This window comes from Panthera uncia, chromosome E1 (genome assembly GCF_023721935.1).
Source record: "Panthera uncia isolate 11264 chromosome E1, Puncia_PCG_1.0, whole genome shotgun sequence".
NCBI classification, from domain to species: Eukaryota; Metazoa; Chordata; class Mammalia; order Carnivora; family Felidae; genus Panthera; species Panthera uncia.
Genome location: NC_064814.1, coordinates 7,340,030 through 7,360,714, shown reverse-complemented (window position 1 = coordinate 7,360,714; position 20,685 = coordinate 7,340,030). Strand labels below are relative to the sequence as shown.

Sequence of the window (20,685 nt, the reverse complement as noted above, 5' to 3'; positions counted from 1 at the left end):
GTGTGTATTCCCGTGATCTTGTGTGCACACCTGATACCCCGCCCCCCCCTCCAAACCCATCTTTTGCGAATTCAGAAACATCAGGATGGACTCCACCTTGAATGCCCCTGCTGCACGCTGTTGGGCTCAGACCACCTTGCTACCCCTCCCCTCCCCTTCCCCTACGCCTTTGCCCGGGGAAGGGGCAGAGGTAGGGATCGGGTGTGGACCAGGAGGTGAAGGGCCGGGCGGGCCTTCTTGCTGAGAACGGCTGAGAAGGGAGCAGAGCCCCGGGGAAAGAAGCCGAAGCTGGAGGCAGAGGAAGACGGGTTAGAGAGTGAACCTGGCGGGGTCTGCAGCCCAGAGGGAATGGGAGCCGCGGTGGGGACGCCCTGGTCCCAGAGCCCACAGCATCCGGGAGCGACACGCCGTAGCGCGGACCCGGCACTGGGTACCGGGGCGGAGTCGGGAGAGGCTCCGAGGGCCCGGGCGCGGAAAAGCGGCCGCGGGGCGCGCGGGCGCGCAGCTCCCCGCAAGCCCTCCCTTCCCCTCCTCTCCCCTCCCGGAGGCGGTGGGGCGGGCGGGCGCGGTTCCGGGGGTGGGCGGGCTGGGCGGGGAGGAGGCGGGGCCGCCGCACTGGCTTCTCCCGGCCCCTCCCGCCCGCAGCCAGAGCGAGCGGAGCCGCGGCCAGCTCTGGGGGGCGGGCGCTGGAGCGCAGCGCCGCGCAGCCCTATCCGTCCGCGGAGCGGACTCAACTGGAAGCCGAGCGCTGCCGCGGGAGGCGGGCGATGGGGGCAGGTGCCGCGGGCTGCGCCATGGACGGGCCGCGCCCGCTGCTGCTGCTGTTGCCGCTGCTCCTGGGGGTGAGTGCTAGCCGGAGGGGAGCCCGCGCCCTCTCCCCGGACGGGAACCCCAATGGGCTCAGGTTCCGCCAAGGGAAAACAGAACAGAGCGAGGGGGTCCCAGATGCTGGGGGTGGATGGCGGGCGGGGAGTTCCGATGCCAGGATCCACGGAGGAGCGTCTAGGGTTCTCAGAGCGCAGAGGCGACCCTGAGACCGAGGATAGAGATGCGCGAGACAGGGGCGCGGGGATGCGGGTCCTCGGGTACCGCGGAGGGTGTGTACGGCAGAGCCGAGAGGGGCTCTCTCGGATGCCTGGGTTCTTCTGAAGAGGACGCTTGGATGCCGGGATCTCGAGGCGACTTTCCCCCTGAGCATCTTGATCTCTGGAGGGTCGTGGGACGGAAGGAAGAGGAATGGGACGGGGATTGGAGATATGAGGGACAAGCGGGGCTGGGGCGGGGAACCGGAGACGAGGAGATAGAACAATGGGGGAGGAGGTTGGAGGGACTGGAGGCAGAGGGGACCGGGCATCGGACAATGAGGGCCAGGCAGACAATGGGGGGGAGGGGCGTGGGAGGGAGAGCTTCGGGGAACGGGGGGTCGGTTGCAGAGAGAGAAGTGGGTTAGGGAGGGCAGAAAAAGGACGACGGCGAGGGAGATAGATGCAAGCAAATTGAAAGAGGACGGAGAAGGGAGAGCGGACCCTGAAGTGGTCAGGGCCCCGCCTTCTCGCCGAGGGACAGTGGGACAGACAGAACGGAGGGACGGACGTTTCCCGCGCCTGTCGCGTGCTCTTTCTCGCGGCCTCGCCCAGTCTGGGAAATGAGCCTGGGGATCCGAGGCTGGGAAGGGAGCGCCCACTTCGCCGGGGCGAACCCGTTCCCTGGTTCCCCCGCGACCCGCGGGCTCCTCCGACGCGCTGATGTTCGCGGTTTGAAGCAGTGCGTAGGACCGACAGGGATGGAGCAGACACCGCGCGACCCGGTCTGGCCACAGCCAAGTCTCAGGGCGCAGAGCGCTGGGACTCGCAAAGCGGGGAAGGTCCCGGCGGCGCGCAGCCCCGGGTCGCGCTGGCCGAGGTGGCCGGCAGGGGGCGCTGAGATGCGACGGCTGTGCCACCCGCAGCTTCGGGCGCGCCTAGGGCTGCGCGCCGCGCCCGCATTCCGACCCCGTCAAGTTAAGCAACCCGAGCGCCGCGCCCGCGGTTCGCTGGGCTCCAGCGCCCAAGCGGGTCTGGATACCGCCCGTGCCCCGCCCAGCTTTCGGTGGAAGACGCTGGGCACCGAACCAGACGGAGGCGCTCAGGTGCCTCGGATCCTGCCTCCGCCTAGGACTGCGGGTCCTCTTGAGCATCTAAGTCCGTCCGGTAGTCCCAAGATACTCAGGAGATGTGACCTGTGCGGGCCCCTGAACGGCGCCGAAGAGGTGTCATCACTCTCCCTGCCATTTTCATCTCTCATCTGAGCATTGCATCCCCAACCCCCATCTTACAGGAAGGGAGACTGAGAGGCTCTGGGAGTGTAAACGACTTGGCCAAGATCTCGCAAGCAAGTTAACTCCCCAGTGCTTGCTAGGCCGTCCCTCACCTGATACCCAGCTCGGTACTCCCCATACCTCGGAAGGAGGCAGCGCGGCGTCCCAGCTCGTTTCTCCGCGGGAGCGGGCTTGAGGCCATCCCCAGAGTGGGCGGGCGGTGGAATGTGGGGGCCAGGGTGGGCAGAGACCGTCTCCGGGCACTGGCCCCATCCCCGAAGCTCAGCCCCTTGGAGCTGTCAGCACCTGTGGCTTCGCCGGAGATCTGGGAGTGACCGTGGGCATGGTTGCTGACTAACGCGGCGGCTCAGAGAGGCATCTTGACTTGGGGGGTGGGACTGGGGTGGCCAGGAGTGCAGAGCTCAGAGGGGCGAGGGCGTGGGCTCCAGACCAAGGCTGGAGAGAGTCCTCCCCCCACCACCCCAGTAGAGAAGGGGCGAGGAAGGAGGGGAGCTGGGCGCGGAGCGCCTGGGAGCTCGGGAAGGTGGACCCCGCGCAGAACGCGGCCCCCAAGCGCCTGCGGCTCTGGCCTCCGCCTCGCGGCGGGACTGCTGTCTACGCGCTCGCTCTGCGCGCCGCGGCGGTCCGAGGTTCTTCCTGGGCCGCGGCGAGAGAGTGCTGAAACCAGAGCGCGTCCCGGCGGCTCGGCTGGCCGGCCGCGCCGGTAATGGAGGCACTTTGTCATTCAGACGTCTGTAACCGGAGCCGCCGGGCTGGCTAATGCGCCTAATAGGGATGCAACGAGCGCAGCAAATGAGAGGACAGGGCGGGGGAGGCGGCTCGGGGATGGAAGGGGTCCCCGCTCCCCTGTACCCGCCGGGGTCCATTCACACGCCTAGATTCTGCCCTGGGGGTGGGGGTGGGGGGTGGGGAGGTGGGAATAATAAAATCGGGCGAGTGCCTACTATGTGCCACGCACTGCCCTGGTTAATTTCTACTGTGTCATTTAATCCTTATAAGATCCCCGCAGAGTAAATCTAGTTATTCCCCTCATACAGTTGAGGGAGTTGAACCTCCCAGACTTTCAGGCGTGAAACCAGGCTCCCCCAGTTCGGAAGGGGTGGAGCCCCTGTTGGAACCCGGGATGCTTGGCTTCGAGTTTATTCTGTCCTCCGAGTGCCATCACCACCCCACTCCCCGCCCCCCCCCCCGCCCCCGCCAGCCTTCTAGATCACGGAGGGACACGAGGTCCTTGACCATCACTAGCCCTCAATATTAGATCTATGTCCTATGTCCTTGGCGCCACAAATTTGGAACTGAGCCCCTGCACCCCACCCATGGTCTCCCCCCGCCCCGCCCCCTCCCATAGCCTCCATGCAGCAGCATCCTCAGTAATTAGCTCGTCTCCTACCCTAAATTCAATCTCTCTCTAAAGGAGTGGCACGCATGTGGCAGTGTCTCTCCTGGGTTTGCATCGACCTCAAAAGACCCTCCACGTATTTGAAAACTCTTCAGCCCCCTGGCGGTGGTTAATGGCTCCATTCACCTAAGGACCCCTTTGCCGAGACTGTTGTGAATGGTTAGGGCTCATCCCACTGAAGCAGTCATATAGTTTCAAATTCTTTCACCTATTTAGTGTGTTTTCTAGTTTGTCCAATTAAAAAAAAAAAAACGTTTTAAAAAGTCCGTTCATCAGAGGATGGGTCCACCTTAGTTTTTTGAAAGCCTTGAGATGGCGACAAGATTGCAAAACATTCTCAAAAAATGGGATGAAATCACTCCATTAAGTTGGAAGTGAATAAGTGTAATAGATGTACATTTCAGGCCAATGTGGCTATCATTTTGGTAAATTGATCATTTTGGAGCAAGAAGCCTGAATCCTGGTCATCCCTCCTTGCTTCCCGATATTGCCCCACTTTGGACCGAGCAAAGGTGTGACACAGGCCATGAGTCAAGCCACTTGGCAGAACGGCCTCTGTGAGCCTCAGTTTCCCCATCTGTCAGAGAGGAGATGAAGGCAGTCCCTCAAGTCTTTCCCCTTCAGCATCTTGGCTTCTGATGTCACTGTTTGGAGTGGTATTTTCTCTCCCTCAAGGGACTGTGACTTCCCCCAGGGGTCAGTGACCATGTCGCATTGGAAACTCTTAGTTCAGTGCTCAGTAAATGGTTGTTGACTAGCGAATAGTTGTTAATTAATCAGTTATCTGTAAGGAGAACAATTCCCATCCTCCTTTGGTCCCTGTGCCCTCTTCAGACTCTTCCTGGTGGGTAAGTCTATCTTCATGCCTATCCCACCCCCTCTTAGGTAGTTTCCTCTCTCTGGGGCTGACTACAACTCTCCCCTCCCACTTGGGCTCAGCAGCTCAGCCTCAGACAAGACACTTCTCTGACGACCAACATCTATTGAACTCCTTCTACACACCGGACGGACTCGCATAAATTATTTCCTGTAATTTTCATGGCGACCCTGAGCCGTAAATATTACGAAGCCAGACTTTTAGGTGGGAAAATGGAGGGCTCAGAGAGACTGCGACTTGTTCCCAGAGTAGCATACTGTTAAGTAGCAGATCTGGGGTGTTTTGAAATAGGACACATAACACAAGCACAGGAAACGCCTGGGTACTAATTATGTGGTCTGGTGTCCAAATGCAAGACTTGGGAGAAGAGAGAGGATCGCAGGGAGGGCAGGCCTCGAGGAAGAGGGGGCTTGTACGGGATGCACAACTGCCATCGACAGACCCCCTCAGCGGGCCCAGCTCTCTGCTGACCTCAACCAACTGGAACCCAGCCAATAGCCACAAAAGCAGCAGGAAAGACCTTGGGGGGGGGGGGGGGGGGGGGGGGGGGTGGGGAAGAAGGATCTTGAAGTGTATAAACACCTTCTTCGCTTAATGCCTACAGCAATGTTATGAGACAGGTATTGTCACCATCACCTAAAGATGAAGAAACTGAGGCCCAGAGACACTTCAGCCTGGCCCAGGTCACCCAGCTCTAAGTGATGAGCCAGGATTCAGAGCAATGGAGACCCCTGAGGAGGAAGGCAGTGTAGCTTGCCCCTTTTCCCCGGAGAATGGCCCCCTCCTGGTTCAGATCCTACCTACACTCCGGGTTTTATCCCTCCCTACCCAGGCTAGTTACATGCTTTCTACAGATTCAATTAGGTCTCATAAGTTAGGGTGGTGGGGGAGGGGCTGCTCAGGTCACACTCTGGTAGCAGCGAAATTGACAACTGATATCTTGACAGGAAGGAGGGAGGCAGAAACACTTAAAAAAAAAAAAAAAGGGCTGACAGAAGAACTCAGACACAAGAGTGTGACAGTTTGGGGTAAAGACACAAGGGCTTCACTGCACAGCAGCCCAGAATAATCACTGGGGTTTAGCACTGAGTTCCTGAGTCCTGGGGAAACTGGGCAGGTATGTTCTGGAGTCAGAAGGGCGCAACCATGATGCTTTACAACGAAAAGCATTAGAGCGGCAAATCGTCTAGTTCACATTGTACTTTCATGTTCTTAAATTCCATAAACATACATGTTTTGAGTCCCTACTATGTACCAGGTGCAGGGGCAACCACAGCGCTGCCCCTGGGTAGCTGACGGTCCAGTAGGGACTCTGCGGACAAGAGCAGTGACCAGGGAGAACTGTAACAGGGCACCTCCACCTGATCTGAGAGGGGTGGGGGCCACAGGACCACTTCCTTGACATTTAAGCGGAGCCCTCGAGGATGAAAAGAAATCCAAACAGACCTTTCTGGAATCTCGCTCTCCTCCTGGGGGAAAGCCTGCATCTGGGACACCACCCACTCCCACCCCTCATGGCTTCCGCTCTGCAGATGTTCCCAGGTCGGTGTTCCTACCACCTGGGAGGGGATGGTGGCAATACCCAAGGCCCCCCTCCTGTGCTGCCTGCACCCTCCCTGCTGGTCACTTGAGGACCACGAGCCCCCTCCTAGACTGATCCCACCTGTCCATCCCCCTCCATCCACCAAACCCTAGGGAGACCTCAGAGTATTTTATTTATTTATGTTTGAGAGAGAGCGAGTGGGGTGGGGCCGAGAGAAGGGGAGGCAGAGAATTCAGGCACTGTCAGCACCGAGCCCGATGAAGGACTCGAACTCACGAACCGGGAGATCATGACCTGAGCGGAAATCAAGAGTTGGCCGCTCAGCCGCCTGAGCCACACAGGCACCCCTAAACCTCAGAATATTTTAAAGGACTGGAGGGAAAGGGAGTATTCTTGGCTCTGATCTGGCCAGTGTGGAAGCAGAGGGATATCCAAAATGACCTCTAACACTCCCCTCTGGTCCCATGACCCCAGAGCCCATACTTCCTCTTGGCATCAAAGGAGGGCTGCATGGTCTGAAGCCAGGGAAACAGGCTTTGGAGTTTTATTAGACATGAAGAATTTTTTTTTTTTTTTGGTAAGGAATAGAAACATAAAGCAAGCGGCCAGCACTCCCCCCCTCCCCCCACCCCAGGGAATCTGGTGCTAAATCGTTCCATCCATGAGCAAAGAGCAAAGATGCCTCCGTGGCAGGAATCTGACTCCCCTTTCCCCCGGTTCCAGCGCGCCGTTCCCACTGGCTGCATGGGGGGCAGGGAGAGGGGAGGGCTGGTGGCTGGAAATCAAACCCTGGTGGAGTAGGGTGGCCGGATGGTGAGAGCAGCCCCGTTTTCATCATTGATAACAGGCGTCCCTTTCTCCCTTCTTGGCTCCAGACTCTTGCTAATTGGCCCGTTCTCTGCTCTGGCCCTGAGTGGTCTCTGTTGCCATCCACGAGGAGAGGTAGACTCAGAGAGGGAAGGCAGAGATAGTCAGAACTCCAGTGCAGAGTCGGGATTCGAACCCAAGACCCTACCCCCTCTGCCTTCTGTTCTTGGGTACAGACACCTCCCATCTAATATTCAGGATGTGGAAAGGTAGAATTAAGGCCCTGGAGCAGGGCCCTGCTAGCCTTTGTTAGAAAAGGGCTCCCCTCTGGGTAGATGGGGTGCAGGTGTACAGCTTTAGCAAGTGGCATGTGGGCTAGATTTTAGCTTCCGGTTGCCCCGTTGGCTGGGAGCCCTGTGCCAGCTGCAACCTGTACCTGCCCAAAGGCCCGCTGCTGGGTCTCAGGCCGCCTTCCCCAGGTGGCGCATCCTTGGGATTCCAGAAGCTGCCGTAACCCCAAGATGAACTCTGCACAAAGTCAGCCTCCGGGGCTCTGACCTCACACCCCCAGCAGCCGGCAGGGGCGCACTGTCCCCCCACCGCCTTGCTTCCCCGCCAGCTTTGATGTGCCTGATGCCTCCGTGGTGAGCTCATCCCCAGCCCAGGTGGTTCCAATAGAAGGCTCTAGGAGGGGGGTGTTGGATCCCCCGGAAGACCCCTTCTCTCCCTTCTCTTGCCAGTCTGACCTTCTGATCTCCCCCCCACCCAGGTGTCCCTTGGAGGTGCCAAGGAGGCATGTCCCACGGGCCTGTTCACCCACAGCGGCGAGTGCTGTAAAGCCTGCAACCTGGGAGAGGGCGTAGCCCAGCCTTGCGGAGCCAACCAGACCGTGTGTGAGCCCTGCCTGGACAGTGAGTACAGGGTGGCGGGTGGGGGGAGGGGCGGAAGGGCACATCGGCCCGGCCGGGAGGAACATGCCCGCTAGAAGCCTTATGCGCGTTTCTGCCTCCAGGCAGGGTCTCCAGCCCACCTCCGTATGGACACCAGCATGGGTCTGACCCCATAGAGGAAGCCAGGGGGGAAGCGGAGAAGGGATGCAGGGAAGTATGTGGAGGACCTGATCAGGGATCCCCAGGGGGTGCCCCTTCCCAGCCCCCAGGCAGAGAGGCCTGGTAGAAGAATGTGGCCAGGTGGGAGGAGTAGCTGATGCTAAGACCAGCTAAAAATATCATCCGCACTGCAAAATCAATGGCTGCCACTTACCCTCACCGGGTTTGGGGGGGAGTGGGGGAGGATCACATCCTGGCTGCCCTGGAAACTGACCTTGGGGGATCCTGGGAAGGTGTGGCTACCCTTCCCCCCCAGGCCAACTGTTCTCCAGCTCTGACCAAGGAAGCAGAGCTTTCCAGAGGGGGCGGGAATGGGGGCTGAATCAATGTCAGGATGTCCTCCTCGCTGTGGGCTGGTGTCAGAGGGGAGAGGGCTGCTGTGGCCTGTCCTACCTGGGATTTCCTTGGGGAGGGGGGAGAACCCCAAGGGGATGTATCCCCCTAGGGGATGCAGAAGGATGGCAGGCCTGGGGTCTGAATTCTGGGTGCTTTTGACCCAGGAGTCTCTGTCCCTGCCGGATGCCCCCGGCCTCAGTTGCTGCCTTCAGGCCATGGGCTCAGTGCTCTCTCCCTGCCCAGAAACCTTTCCTCTCTGCCTAGATTCACATCCTGCCTTCTACCTGGCACTCACTGCCCGCCTGGAGGGCCGCTGGGAACCATACTAGATTAGGCTTTTAAAAAAAAGTGTATTTATTTTGAGAGAGAGAGAGCGAGTGAGCGAGCAGAGGAAGGCAGAGAGAGGGAGAGAGAGTCCCAACAGGCTCTGCACTGTCAGCGTGGAGTCCAACAACGGGGCTCGATCTCACGAACTGTGAGACCATGACCTGAGCCGAAATCCAGAGTTGGCTTAACCAACTGAGCCACCGAGGTGCCCTCAGATTATTCTTCAATCATGATGGAAACAAGAGTACAGGAACCGGGAACCCTGAACCCACCCGCCTAATCTGACCTCTGGATGCCTCTCCACCACCACCACGCACGTGCACACACACACACACACACACACACACACACACGCACACAGCCGATCGGCAACACCAACTCCTTGGTGTCCCAAAATACAGTTTTCCTCTCTCTGTGCCTGTGGATCCTATAATTCTATCCTGCAGCAGAGAGATGCCTGGACCTCAGGTGGAGAGGCTACACACGCTGTAATGCCTTTTGCCACCTTGCCTTCTGGGGTGGGGGTGGGGGTTGGCCAACCATTGGTTACCTGGAACCTCCCGAGTTTGCCTCTCTCGTTTCCTAGACCCCTGCCTGGTGCCTCTCCTCCCTGGACCCTAAGTCTCCCAGGATGGGACCCTACCCCCTTCTGTCAGAACAGGAGGTAGGGGAGAGGAGCCTGGGAGAGAGGGAGGCTCTGGCATCTGCTGGGAAGGGGAGACAGGAGCAGAGCCCAGCAAGGAGGTGGCGGCAGGAGGAGTCCCTCCCTCGCGTCTGCTTCCTCTGTTCCCCTCCCCCCCCCCTCCCCCACCTCTCCAGCTGTGTTAACAGGCCGCCTTTATAAGCTCACTTTATGGGATGGAGACCCCAGCGGACTTTCCCTCTGTCCTCAAAATGTTTCCACAAGGAAACCCATTAAGCTCCCGCCTTCATTCTCTGCCAAAAAAGGCCACATTTTCCCCACCCCTTAAAACCCCCTCCCAAGAGTTTTCTACTACTCGTTTTTCTGTATTTTCCCATGGGCAGGGCCCCCCTTCCCCTCCCCCCTCCAGTGTGATTGAAACCCACGCCCCCTGCCACATGCCAACCAGACAGGATCCTCTTGTTTGCATAAACTGGACGTCCTGCTTGACTGTGTTATGTTTGCAAGTCCCTTCTGCTGACTGTATCCTTGCTACTGAAGTTCACAGGGCTTACCACTGCCCACCCCAGGGGGCTCAACCTTTGTAGGGTCCCTGCTGTGTGGCTAGTGCTTTATGGTAGAATTTCATGTATTCCTCACCACAACCCTGTGAGCGGAGACATTATTCTCCATTTGACAGAGAAAGAAAAAAGCTCAGAGAGGTTAAGTAAAACACCCGGAGTCACACAGCTAATAAGTGACAGACGCAGGTTTTGGGTCGAGGTCTGCCTGATCCCCGGGAAGAGAAACACAGGAGTTCCTCTGCCAGAACAGACTTGACACTGGTCTCCCTTCAGGCTTGTCTTGTCTTCTGTGTTGTCTTCCCCCCTCAGTTTCTTTCCCTTTCATTCGGCTCTGCTTTTCTTTCTTTGCTTCTGCCAAAGATCGTGACCCTGTGCTCCATCTGGACTCTGGATTCCTTTAGACATGGTTAAGCTCAGAATTGCAGGCCTCGATTTCCCCCCAGTGGGGAAACCCTAGTTTACTTCCGCCTCCACATTCTGAACACCCCCTCCTTCCCTGGTTCGCGGTTCCTAAATTCTGCTCTTTCTGCCCTTGAAGCCAGGATGAATCCTCTTGGATTCGGACTGGCACAGAGTTCTGCACCTGGGCGAGCAGGGGTGAAGGATCTGTGCCTTCCCCGCTCCTTGCACACGGAGGAGAGGACCCTGGCATCCCCTGGCGTCCCTCCCCTTATTAGATCAGAGCTCACATCCATTAGGAGAGGACTCTACGGGCAAGTCCTTCTTGCTGTCTAGCGTCAATCCCTCCTATTGTTGCCTTGTCGGGGAGACCATCCCCACCCTCAAGAGCCCAGCCCTTAAGCAGCGTGGGGTAGCGCCACGGGTGGACATTCTGCGGTCTCACCCTAGTCAGGCCACACCTGGGCCCCCACCTGCGCGCAGACGAATGGAAGGGCAGCGGGGGCGGGAGGCTCCCTAAGCGAAGGCCCGCCCGTGCCTGGGTTGGGTTCGCAGTCCAGCTCTGGCCCGCGGGGAGGGCTGGATGGGAACCACGCTCAGATTATTCCTTAATCATGCTGGGAACAAGGGTACTGGGCCGGGAACTCTCTAAGAGAATTTAACAAGAAACTTACCGGCTCCAGGCGGGTTACCCCGCCCAGCCTCGGGGTCCGTGCTTCCGGCCCTGGGGCACTGGGCTGGGGGCGTGGGGAGGGGCCCTTCCCAGGCGGCCTGGGACCCCCGAGGAGGAGGGTGGGGCTCAGGGAGGGGCCCCTGCGGGAAGATACGGGAGGGAGGGAGCGCCTCCAGCCCCCCACGTCCCGGATGCCCGGAGGGCAGGTGCCGAACTTCCGTGCCCACCCCCAACCCGCCCCCACCCGGCCCTTCCATCTGCCCTCAGGCGTGACCTTCTCGGACGTGGTGAGCGCCACGGAGCCGTGCAAGCCGTGCACCGAGTGCGTGGGCCTGCAGAGCATGTCGGCGCCGTGCGTGGAGGCCGACGACGCCGTGTGTCGCTGCGCCTACGGCTACTACCAGGACGAGACGACGGGCCGCTGCGAGGCGTGCCGCGTGTGCGAGGCGGGCTCCGGCCTGGTGTTCTCGTGCCAGGACCGGCAGAACACCGTGTGCGAGGAGTGTCCCGACGGCACGTACTCGGACGAGGCCAACCACGTGGACCCGTGCCTGCCCTGCACCGTGTGCGAGGACACCGAGCGCCAGCTGCGCGAGTGCACGCGCTGGGCCGACGCCGAGTGCGAGGGTGAGCGCGCCGCGGGCAAGGGCGCCCCCTGGGGGTCGAGACGGGCCGGGCCTGCTCGGTGGCCTTGAGCCCGCCGCCACCCTCCCTGAAACCTCCAGGCCCAAAGGACCCCCTCCCACTATTTCCTTCCTTGGGCTGAGTGCTTAGAAAGCCCTCGTCTGGCCCCCAGGCCGCAGCTACTACCCTTGAACTCAGTTCTCGCGGCTTATTCATCTGTGGGGCTGGATGGGCAACAGACAAGCAACTCAAAGGTAGCCTGTGGGTCAGAGCCCAGTGCGGGACATGTTTGGTCCTTGAGCAGCCTCTCTGGCCTGGACGAGGGGCTTGAGGACCCTCAGGAGTTGGGGCCCTTTGGCTCTGAGGCCTGGTCTCAGTCCGGAGTGGTTTATAGCCTCGGGGGATGGAATCTTCACTGTCGCTCTTGGAGTGATGGTTGGGAGGTCACCCTTGTCTCTGGACCTCAGTTTCCTCATTGGTCATGCAGCTTCCAGGGATGCTGTGGGTTAGGGAAGGTGGCTGGCCCTCTTTAACTTGCGGTGTCTGGGGGAGGGGTCAACAGTCATTGTTACCGTTAGCGGAGGAGGACACTGGACTCGGGACACTAAGGAGGTGGTGGGGGCAGAGGAAGCAGGCCTGGGGCTCAGGAGCCCAGGGATAAGACAGAGTGCTCCTGGAGGGCTGTGGGTCTCCAGGGTGGCTGGAAACTGGGTGCACCCACCTTAGTCAGGCATGGCGCCCCGTGGAGATGAGACAGTTCCCAGGATGGGAGGAGGAAGCGCTGTGGCAGCCAGGGCAGACCCATTTTGGTTTCTGGTTGGTGACATCCATCTCCGGGGAGAGGTTGTCAGTGCCTTTCCTTTCCGCCCATTGCCCTGTGGCTGGGTACCTCGTTAGCTACTTGCCTTTGGCTGCTCTCCCCTGAACAGCCTCCTTCGGGGAGCCCCAGGTCTCACGGGGGAGAGACAGCCTTTGCCCCATTCCGATAAGACAGATAGGGTCCCAGGATTTAGTTCCCAGGAAGCCTCTCCCCCATTCTGGGGGGAGGCAGCACAGCCCCTGCCTTCAGTCAGCCCCCAGTCATTTGGGGGGGGATAGATCCCCTGCTCGTGGGGAGCACGCCTGCCTGCCACATCCTGTCATCCCTGGCTCGGGGAGCACACGGTGGGGAGGGTGGTTAAACATGGGCTGAGGCCAGGTATGTGTGTGAAGCTTCACGCACTGGGGTTGGGAGGGGGTGTTGGGGGGGGGGAGGAGTGGGGCGCAGAACAGAACGATTCCGGTGGCAATTGCCCTCGGCCAGGAGACAGGCAAGTGGCGTCAGGCACAGGGCAGAGCAGGCAGGCGGGCAGAGCAGCGGGCAGCAGGCAGGCGGGCAGCACGATTCAGGGGCAAGTCTGGACCAGCCGGTGGGGGGACTTAGTCAGGGGTGCGGTGACAGCAAAGAGAGGTAGTGGCTGTGGGAGGGGTAGGCTCTCCCTTCCGAGGCATTCACGCATTCCTCCCAGATACCACCCTACTTTCCCAGCCAGCCTGAAGGAAGAGGGTGCCCCTGAGGGCTGTGTTTATCCCTGCCCCTCTTCCCTTCTCTGAGTTTCTGAAGGGTTAAGTGTCAGCTTGGAACAGAAGGAACATTTCAGGAAATGGAATCGGATTGTGGTTTGGTCACCCCCCCCCCCCTCCAGTGCATTGTACTTTCTTGCATATACATTTCAGGTGTCAACATGGTGACTCACTCAGCCTTGGGGCAGAAGGACACCCCCCCCTTCACCCCCTTGTTCCAGTGAAATTTGGATTTAGGAGTAACCTGCTCCCTCTTTCCACCCCCAAGTCTGACAGCTCCCATTCCGGAAATGGCTGTCAGGACTTGCCAGGGGCTTAGCGGGTTGGAATGCTGGTGGACATGGCCACATCTGGATTTCATCCTGCTGTCCGCCCCCCACCCCCGCTAGAGGGGATCAGAGAGATGAGGAGAAAGTGCCCTGGACAGCCCCGTCTTAGCCCGGTCTGTCGCCTTAATGCCACTATCAACCGGTCCCATTTGAGATTTCTCGAATCTCTGTGATGGCCTGATTCACCAACACCCCCCCACACCCCCCGCCAAAACCTTCAGCCTCTGGGGTGGGGTCGGTCCTAGCCAAGTTGTATCTCAGCCTCAGGGCTCAGGCTGCCCCGCCAGTTTGCCCAGTCTCCTCGCAGGGCAAGAGAAGACCCTCCCCAGTCCCAACACCCTGTCTGGGGCTGCCAAAGGACAGGGCCGTGTCTCTTCCACTTCCCGCCCTCCCCACTCCTCGGACCGAGCTAGGGGAGGGGGACAATGGGGCAACAGATGGCAACCCCCTCCCTAATGCCAGCCAGATGGATTCCAGATTCACATCTGGGGGCCTTACCCCTCAGAAGGTGCTGAAAATGGGGGCCTTTGAACCATCCACATCTTGAGCCAAGGAGGCCCAAGGGACCAGTGGGCAGCCTCAGCTCCGACTTGGGTGGGCAAACTGGGGGCTGGGGGGGGCAGAGCCAGGGCGCGAAGTGCCTCTCCTTCACCCCACTGGCATGTTCCGTCTGCTTTCCCTCCGTGCCCCAGGCGTAGGAAGCGAGGACGGATAGGGTAGGCAACTCTGCCCAGACAGGTACCCCCCGGGCGGTCTGGAGCCCACAGCCCCCGGTCCTGGCCCTGGTTGGGTGGCAGAATGGAAAATCCCACCCACTAGTGCCCGGAGGTGCCAAGTCCCCTGTCAGGGAGGCTGGCAGTGCCCTGCTGGCATGTTCAGGCCAGGTGGGGGGCAAGGCGCACCGCCCGCCCCCCCCCCCCCCCGGCAGCGGGCAGTATCTTCTTTGTAGGTCTTTTCTCCACCAACAGTCTGCTTCTGCCCAGGGAACGGGTGGGCTACCCGACACCATCTCCTCTGGGTGGCGAGATCAGAAGGTTTGGTTTGGGGGCCGCACAGGGCAGGAAACGGAGGCTAGCCACTGGGCGGTTTAAGGACTGGCTGGAGGGGAGCAAACCAGCTGGGCACCCCCTCCCCTGCCCAAGCTGAGAACTAGGACATCAGAGACCGGGAGGGAGGCTGAGTGCCAGCTCCTGGGGAGGTGGTTTGCAGGGAGGTATCTCTCCGTCCAGGCCTGGGTATCTTCATCCTTCCCAAGGACCGGGATGACTGGGGCACTGGGACCAACTGGGACCGGAGACGGTCCAACATTTCCCCAGCGGGCTTCCCGCTAGAAGCTTCCTGGCGCTCGATCTCTCTTCTTTGTGTGTTTACCTCCCTGCCAGGCTTTTGGGTACCCAGGGAAGGCAAAATAGATTCCTAGGACCGCGGCGACAGCTCAGATGGACGGGCGCCTAGACCATCTCTCTTAATATCCCCCTTCTAGAGATGGGGGAATTGAGGTCCCGAGAGGTGTGTGCAGAGTCCCAGAGTAAGTCAGTGACAGAGCTGAAGGGGACCCCGGTCTGTCTTCTCCACCGTCATGACTCAAACGCACGATGTCAGCTCTCACCCCTGTGTGCAGCTGGGCACCCTAGCACCTGGAGCCCGGCCAGGGCTGGGGAAGAAGTGGAGGGGAGGGGTGTGTGGGGGGGGTGTGGGGGGGCGGCGGGCCCTCACTCCTGTAGTTCCTTCTCCCAGAGATCCCTGGCCGTTGGATTACTCGGTCTACACCTTCGGAGGGCTCGGACAGCACCGCCCCCAGCACGGAGGAGCCAGAGGTACCTCCAGAGCAAGACCTCATAGCCAGCACGGTGGCAGATGTGGTAACCACAGTGATGGGCAGCTCTCAGCCCGTAGTGACCCGAGGCACCGCCGACAACCTCATCCCTGTCTATTGTTCCATCCTGGCCGCTGTGGTTGTGGGCCTGGTGGCCTACATTGCCTTCAAGAGGTGAGAGAGGGGATGGGGGACAAAGCCGGGTCTTTGCTCTCAAGTAGGGCTTAACCGTGACCTTGACCTGAAAATTCATCCCCTTTTTATTTTTTTTATTTTTTTAAAAAATTTTTTTAACGTCTATTTATTTTTGAGAGAGACAGAGACAGAATGCGAATGGGTTGGGACAGAGAGAGAGGGAGATAAATCTGAAACAGGCTCCAGGCTCTGAGCTGTCAGCACAGAGCCCGACACGGGGCTCGAACTCACGAGCTGCGAGATCATGACCTGAGCTGAAGTCGCACGCTCAACCGACTGAGCCACCCAGGCGCCCCTTCATCCCCTTTTTAAACTCAACCCCAAACCATGGTCATCCTCACCAGCAGCTGCCCCATGCCAGGGTGTGGCAGGTCAGCAGGACGCAGGAAAGGGACGGTCTCTGACCTGTTCTGCCACCGGCCCCACCCCCCCTCCCATGCCGCTCCCCTCCCTGACTCCCCAGGCCCCCGCTGCACACACAGTTTTCTTTACCAGCCACCTGTGCCTCATCCCTCAAACCCCATTTACCCACAGTCACCTGTGTGTGCCTGTGTCTCTTCCTTCCCATGGCACACCTGGGAAGTTGTGGCACCCACACCCAGAAATTCAGGATGTGCCAGCACTTCTGGAAAGTGCTTGAAATGTTTAAGTGCATTTTCCATTCGTGGAAAAAAAAAAATCATCCAAGGAATACATGCTTGTTTGGGTAAATGCAATACAAGGCCAAGGTCTTGTAAAGGAAAAAAGGAAAAGCCTTCTTTTATCTCCTCAAGTCCCACCTCTCTCCTCATTGGAATCTGTTTGGAATGGATCCTTTCCAACCGTTTTGTGTGCCTTTGTAAACACACGTACGGGAAACTTTTTATAGTTATGTGTAAACACGCAGAGGGTTTTTTGGGGTTTTTTTTGTTTTGTTTTTTTTAGGGATCAGCGGGATCACACTATACATGCACCACAACTTACGTTTTCACTTAATCTCCCTTGGGAGAGCTTTTCGCGGGACATAGGGATTATCTGATTGCTGGTAACCACTCATTCAGTGTATGCGTGGATCATAATTTAGTGGAACAGTCTTCTATTTATCCACCATCCATTCCATGAACGTTCTTTAATTTTTTTTTAACGTTTATTTATTTTTGAGAGAGAGAGAGAGAGAGACAGAGACAGAGCGCAAGTGGGGGAGGGGCAGAGAGAGAGGGAGACACAGAATCCGAAGCAGGTTCCAGGCTCCGAGCTGCCAGCCCAGAGCCTGAGGCAGGTCTCGAAGCCACGAACTGCGAGCCCATGACCTGAGCTGAAGTCGGACGCTCGACCGACTGAGCCGCCCAGGGGCCCCTCCATGAACGTGCCTTGGACGTTGGCGCTTTCAGTGCGAGGCCGGTGGGGGCGGGGAGGTGGGTGGGGGCGAACATGGAGAGAAAGGAGAACCTTAGGTACCATGGTGGGTTGGGGGTGTAGCTGGGTACCTACCGTGGCCCCGGCCCCACGCATCAGAGCACAGATCCCTTAGCCGCCCGGCCAGTGTGGCCCCTCACCCGCTGACACTGGGCCCATCCTCTGGCTCCAGGTGGAACAGCTGCAAACAGGACAAGCAAGGCGCCAACAGCCGGCCCGTGAACCAGACGCCCCCGCCCGAGGGAGAAAAGCTCCACAGTGACAGTGGCATCTCTGTGGACAGCCAGAGCCTGCATGATCAGCAGGCCCACACGCAGACGGCCGCCGGCCAGGGTGAGCAGTGAGGCTGGGCGGGGTGAGGCCGGGAGGAAGGTTAGACCGCAGGAAGGACCGCCCGAGGGGCTGGTTCCCAGGGAGCAGGGCCTCTGTGGAGGACGGGAGACGCGGGTAAGAGAGGTCTTTCCAGTGGAGAGATGTGGGAGATGGGAGCTTTGACAGACCGGAGCAGCCAGACTCATCAAGCTAATTGTCCCTCCTAGGGCTAATTACTCCCCAAAGTGGCTGCAATTAGCCTCCTGCTCCGGACTTCTGGGGAACACGTAGTTAATTACGGACCCTAATTAGTGGCCCAGAGCCCAGCTCCAAGATATTTGCTGCAGTTGAGTCTGGGGCTAAGCCCTGTCCTGGCTCATCGTTGAGGGGCAGGGACGGGGTTACACCGTGGGGTTGGTGCCGAAGCTGTGGGGCGACAGGGGATGTGAGTCCGCACCCCTGGGCCCCTCCGCAGCCCTGCCCCACCCCCTCCATCCAGGACCTCATCTTGGACTCCTCTGCCTCTAGGCCCCTGGGGCTTCCCTACATCGGGAGGAGAAATGCCTCAGCCCTTCTTGGGTCTTGCTCCAGGCCCCCCATGCCCACTGGGGAAAAGGGCGTCTGGAGGGTAGCCCCTGACTCCCCCACCCCCACCCCCACCCCGGGTTCTTGGCAGCCCTCAAGGGGGACGGAGGTCTCTACAGCAGCCTGCCATCGGCCAAGCGGGAGGAGGTGGAAAAACTGCTCAACGGCTCTGCGGGGGACACGTGGCGGCACCTGGCGGGCGAGCTGGGCTACCAGCCTGAGCACATAGACTCCTTCACCCGCGAGGCCTGCCCAGCCCGGGCCCTGCTCGCCAGCTGGGCCGCCCAGGACAGCGCGACGCTCGACGCCCTCCTGGCCGCCCTGCGCCGCATCCAGCGGGCCGACATCGTCGAGAGCCTGTGCAGCGAGTCCACGGCCACGTCCCCGGTGTGAGCCGACCCGGAGCCCCCCCGCCCTGCCCCCACATTCCGACGACCGATGCTCCAGCCAACCCCCACGGGCCAGCGTCAGAGCTGAGCTCCTCTGGGCAGGGCCTCGGAGCCCGGACCCCTCCACCGCAGCCCTGTCCTTGCTCCTGTGGGGTCCCCCTCGCTTCTGCTCACTCTCTCCAGTGCCAGAAGTGCCCCTGCCGCCTCTCCCGCCCTGCCCCTGCTCATCACCTCTCAAACCTTCTGCTCCTTTCTTCTCCCGGTACTTCTATAGGTGGGCCAGTCCCCCCAGCCCCGCCGCCCCCGACCTCGACCTCAGCAGGTGTCGGGCCTGGGGGGCTGACACCAAGGACGGTGTTGGGGGTGATGACAAAGCCCCAGAGACTCAAAGGGAGAGACTGAGGAACCAGAGCCATGGGCTCTACACTGTGAACTTGGGGAATGAGGGACCATCATTGTGGCCTACATCCTCCCTCAGCCCCCTCACTCCCCTCTCTGGCCCAAGACGAAGATGGTCAGAGGCTTGTTAGAGCTGGAAGGGGGGTTTTGAAATCTGGTCCGCCCCCACCCCTTGTTTTTTATACCGGACAGTCGGGCCCAGAGAGGGAGTGGCTTGTCCAAAGCGCCCCAGCAATGGAGAGGCCAAATGTGGGCTGCCCCCCCCACCCCACTCTCTGAATTAGGGGGTGTGGCCCTCAGGTTTACATGAGCCTGAGAGCCGGGGGCAGGCGACCCTCTGGGAAATGTCTCAAAGCCAAATCCAGCCTGCCCTCCACCATCTCCAGGCCCATCCAACCCCCGTGGAGATGGGATGCTGTGCCCAAGGCCTGGCCCGTTGATCCGTCTCGATCAGTGACGGATTCGATCGAGCGTGCTTTGGGGTTTGTGCTTCCCTTCGCTGATCCCCCGCTCAGGCACGTCCGTGTGGCACCCGTGGTGCGGCCCAGCCTGCCGGGTGCCCTCCATGCGGGCACAGACCAAAGCCAACGGAGGCAGTGTCTTCTAGAGCCGGCCCCGGGGGCCAGGGACTAAGGACCCCCCGCCTGCAACAAACAGATACAGAGACACAGAGAGGATGAGAAATCCCGCTTTTCTCCACAAGTTCTTTCCCTTGGGCTGGGGCCCGCTCCTGCCCAGGGCAGCTGCCAGAGAAGCACGGGGGGGGGGGGGGGGGGATTGGGAGTCAGCTTGCTCCGTTCCCTCACCCCTGGTCTGGCGGGCCAAAGACGGCTGAGGCCCGAGCTGGCGTCTGCCTTCCGAGGGCCTGCACGCGGAGGAATGCACCCCCATCCTCCCCTTTCCTGCAAGCGTGGGTTTGGCTGAGCTCCGAAGGTTGCAGTGGAGAAGAGTGGACCCCGGGTGGGAATGCAGCAAGAAGGAACAGAGGTCGACTGCGGCCCGCACACGGCCTCTCCCGAGTTCAAAGGACCCCGCAAAGGACTGTTTGTTCCCTAGCTTGGTGCCAGAAAGGGGCCATGAGGTCTCCTGAGGTCCCTCCTGGCCTGTTCGGTTTTGCTTGATGTTGGAATGAGTGTGGCGCCCCCTCTATTTAGCATGAACGAGCCCCCACCACCCATCCCCGAGCCCCAGGCAGGGTGCGCGCTGACAGGCACCCCTCTGCCGCCCAGGGTTCTCCCGACTCCGTGTAAGGGACTGGGGGCGTTGTAAGTAGATGGCATTTCTCTGACCTCAATCTGATGGGAGGAGGAAACTCACCTGCTGGCCCCTCACCTGTGCACCTGGAGAGCGGGACAGAATCTGAGTGTATTTATTTTCCTCCCCAGCAGCTGGGGAGGGGGTTGGGGTACCGCAAGTATGTTTTAGCATGTGTTTGGTTCTGGGGCCCCTCCTGCCTCCCTTTGGGCTGAGATGAAACCCTTTTGCCCTTCTCCGCGCCCCCCATCCCGTCCCCCCCCCCCCCCCCCCCCCCCCCCGCCAACCTCCGCCACCAGCTGGGGGCTGTGAGCTCCAGACTCCCTGTCATGTCCCCCTTGCATCCTGTGTAATCATTTCTTGGGCCTTCCTAAACCTACACATAAAACATAAATGATGAGCATTAAATAGCAAAGAAAGAAAAACCGCGCCAAGAGATTTTTCTGGAAATGCACGTGATTTGAGCCAGTGGGGGGCTGCATGTGCGGCGGGGACCCGGGTATCCTTTCTAATTGCGTGAGTTCCTGTCCTATTGTTCCCGCCACCCCCCCCCCCCGAAACGGGGAGTTTTCGCAGAAATCAAGCAAATTCACATGGGTAGCCACGGAGTAAATTTAAGTGGGACAGGGAAGGAGTGGGGGCCCTTTGCCCCCAGATTTGGGAGAGGAAAAGTGAAAACAGCCACGCAGGAAGCTCGACCGCTGTGAACTTGACCAGATGTCAGAAGTGAAAGTGACCACAAGGGAGCCAGAGGCTTGTGGGGGGGGGGGGGGCGGACAAGGTCACCACCCCGCAGCTCCCAGCCACCCACGTGGCCTGGGAGACACACAC

The 20,685-nt window shown here is 59.8% G+C and overlaps 1 protein-coding gene across 1 annotated transcript; it reads left to right on the top strand.

Annotated features, from left to right (window-relative positions):
- The first annotated feature begins 647 nt into the window (after positions 1–647).
- On the top strand, positions 648–20,133 carry NGFR (nerve growth factor receptor). Its single transcript, XM_049635871.1, has 6 exons — positions 648–842; positions 7,713–7,854; positions 11,261–11,620; positions 15,247–15,499; positions 17,088–17,248; positions 17,904–20,133. Exons 1-6 carry the CDS (start codon positions 768–770, stop codon positions 18,203–18,205), a joined length of 1,293 nt encoding a protein of 430 aa, XP_049491828.1. The 5' UTR covers positions 648–767; the 3' UTR covers positions 18,206–20,133.
- Positions 20,134–20,685: the final 552 nt, after the last annotated feature.

Bases quoted from the DNA above. Each gene is read 5' to 3' on its own strand.
- NGFR (XM_049635871.1), top strand. From the start codon at position 768: ATGGGGGCAGGTGCCGCGGGCTGCGCCATGGACGGGCCGCGCCCGCTG. The intron at 11,621-15,246 runs GTGAGCGCGCCG...TCCTTCTCCCAG, and splicing joins GGCCGACGCCGAGTGCGAGG to AGATCCCTGGCCGTTGGATT. The intron at 15,500-17,087 runs GTGAGAGAGGGG...CTCTGGCTCCAG, and splicing joins GCCTACATTGCCTTCAAGAG to GTGGAACAGCTGCAAACAGG.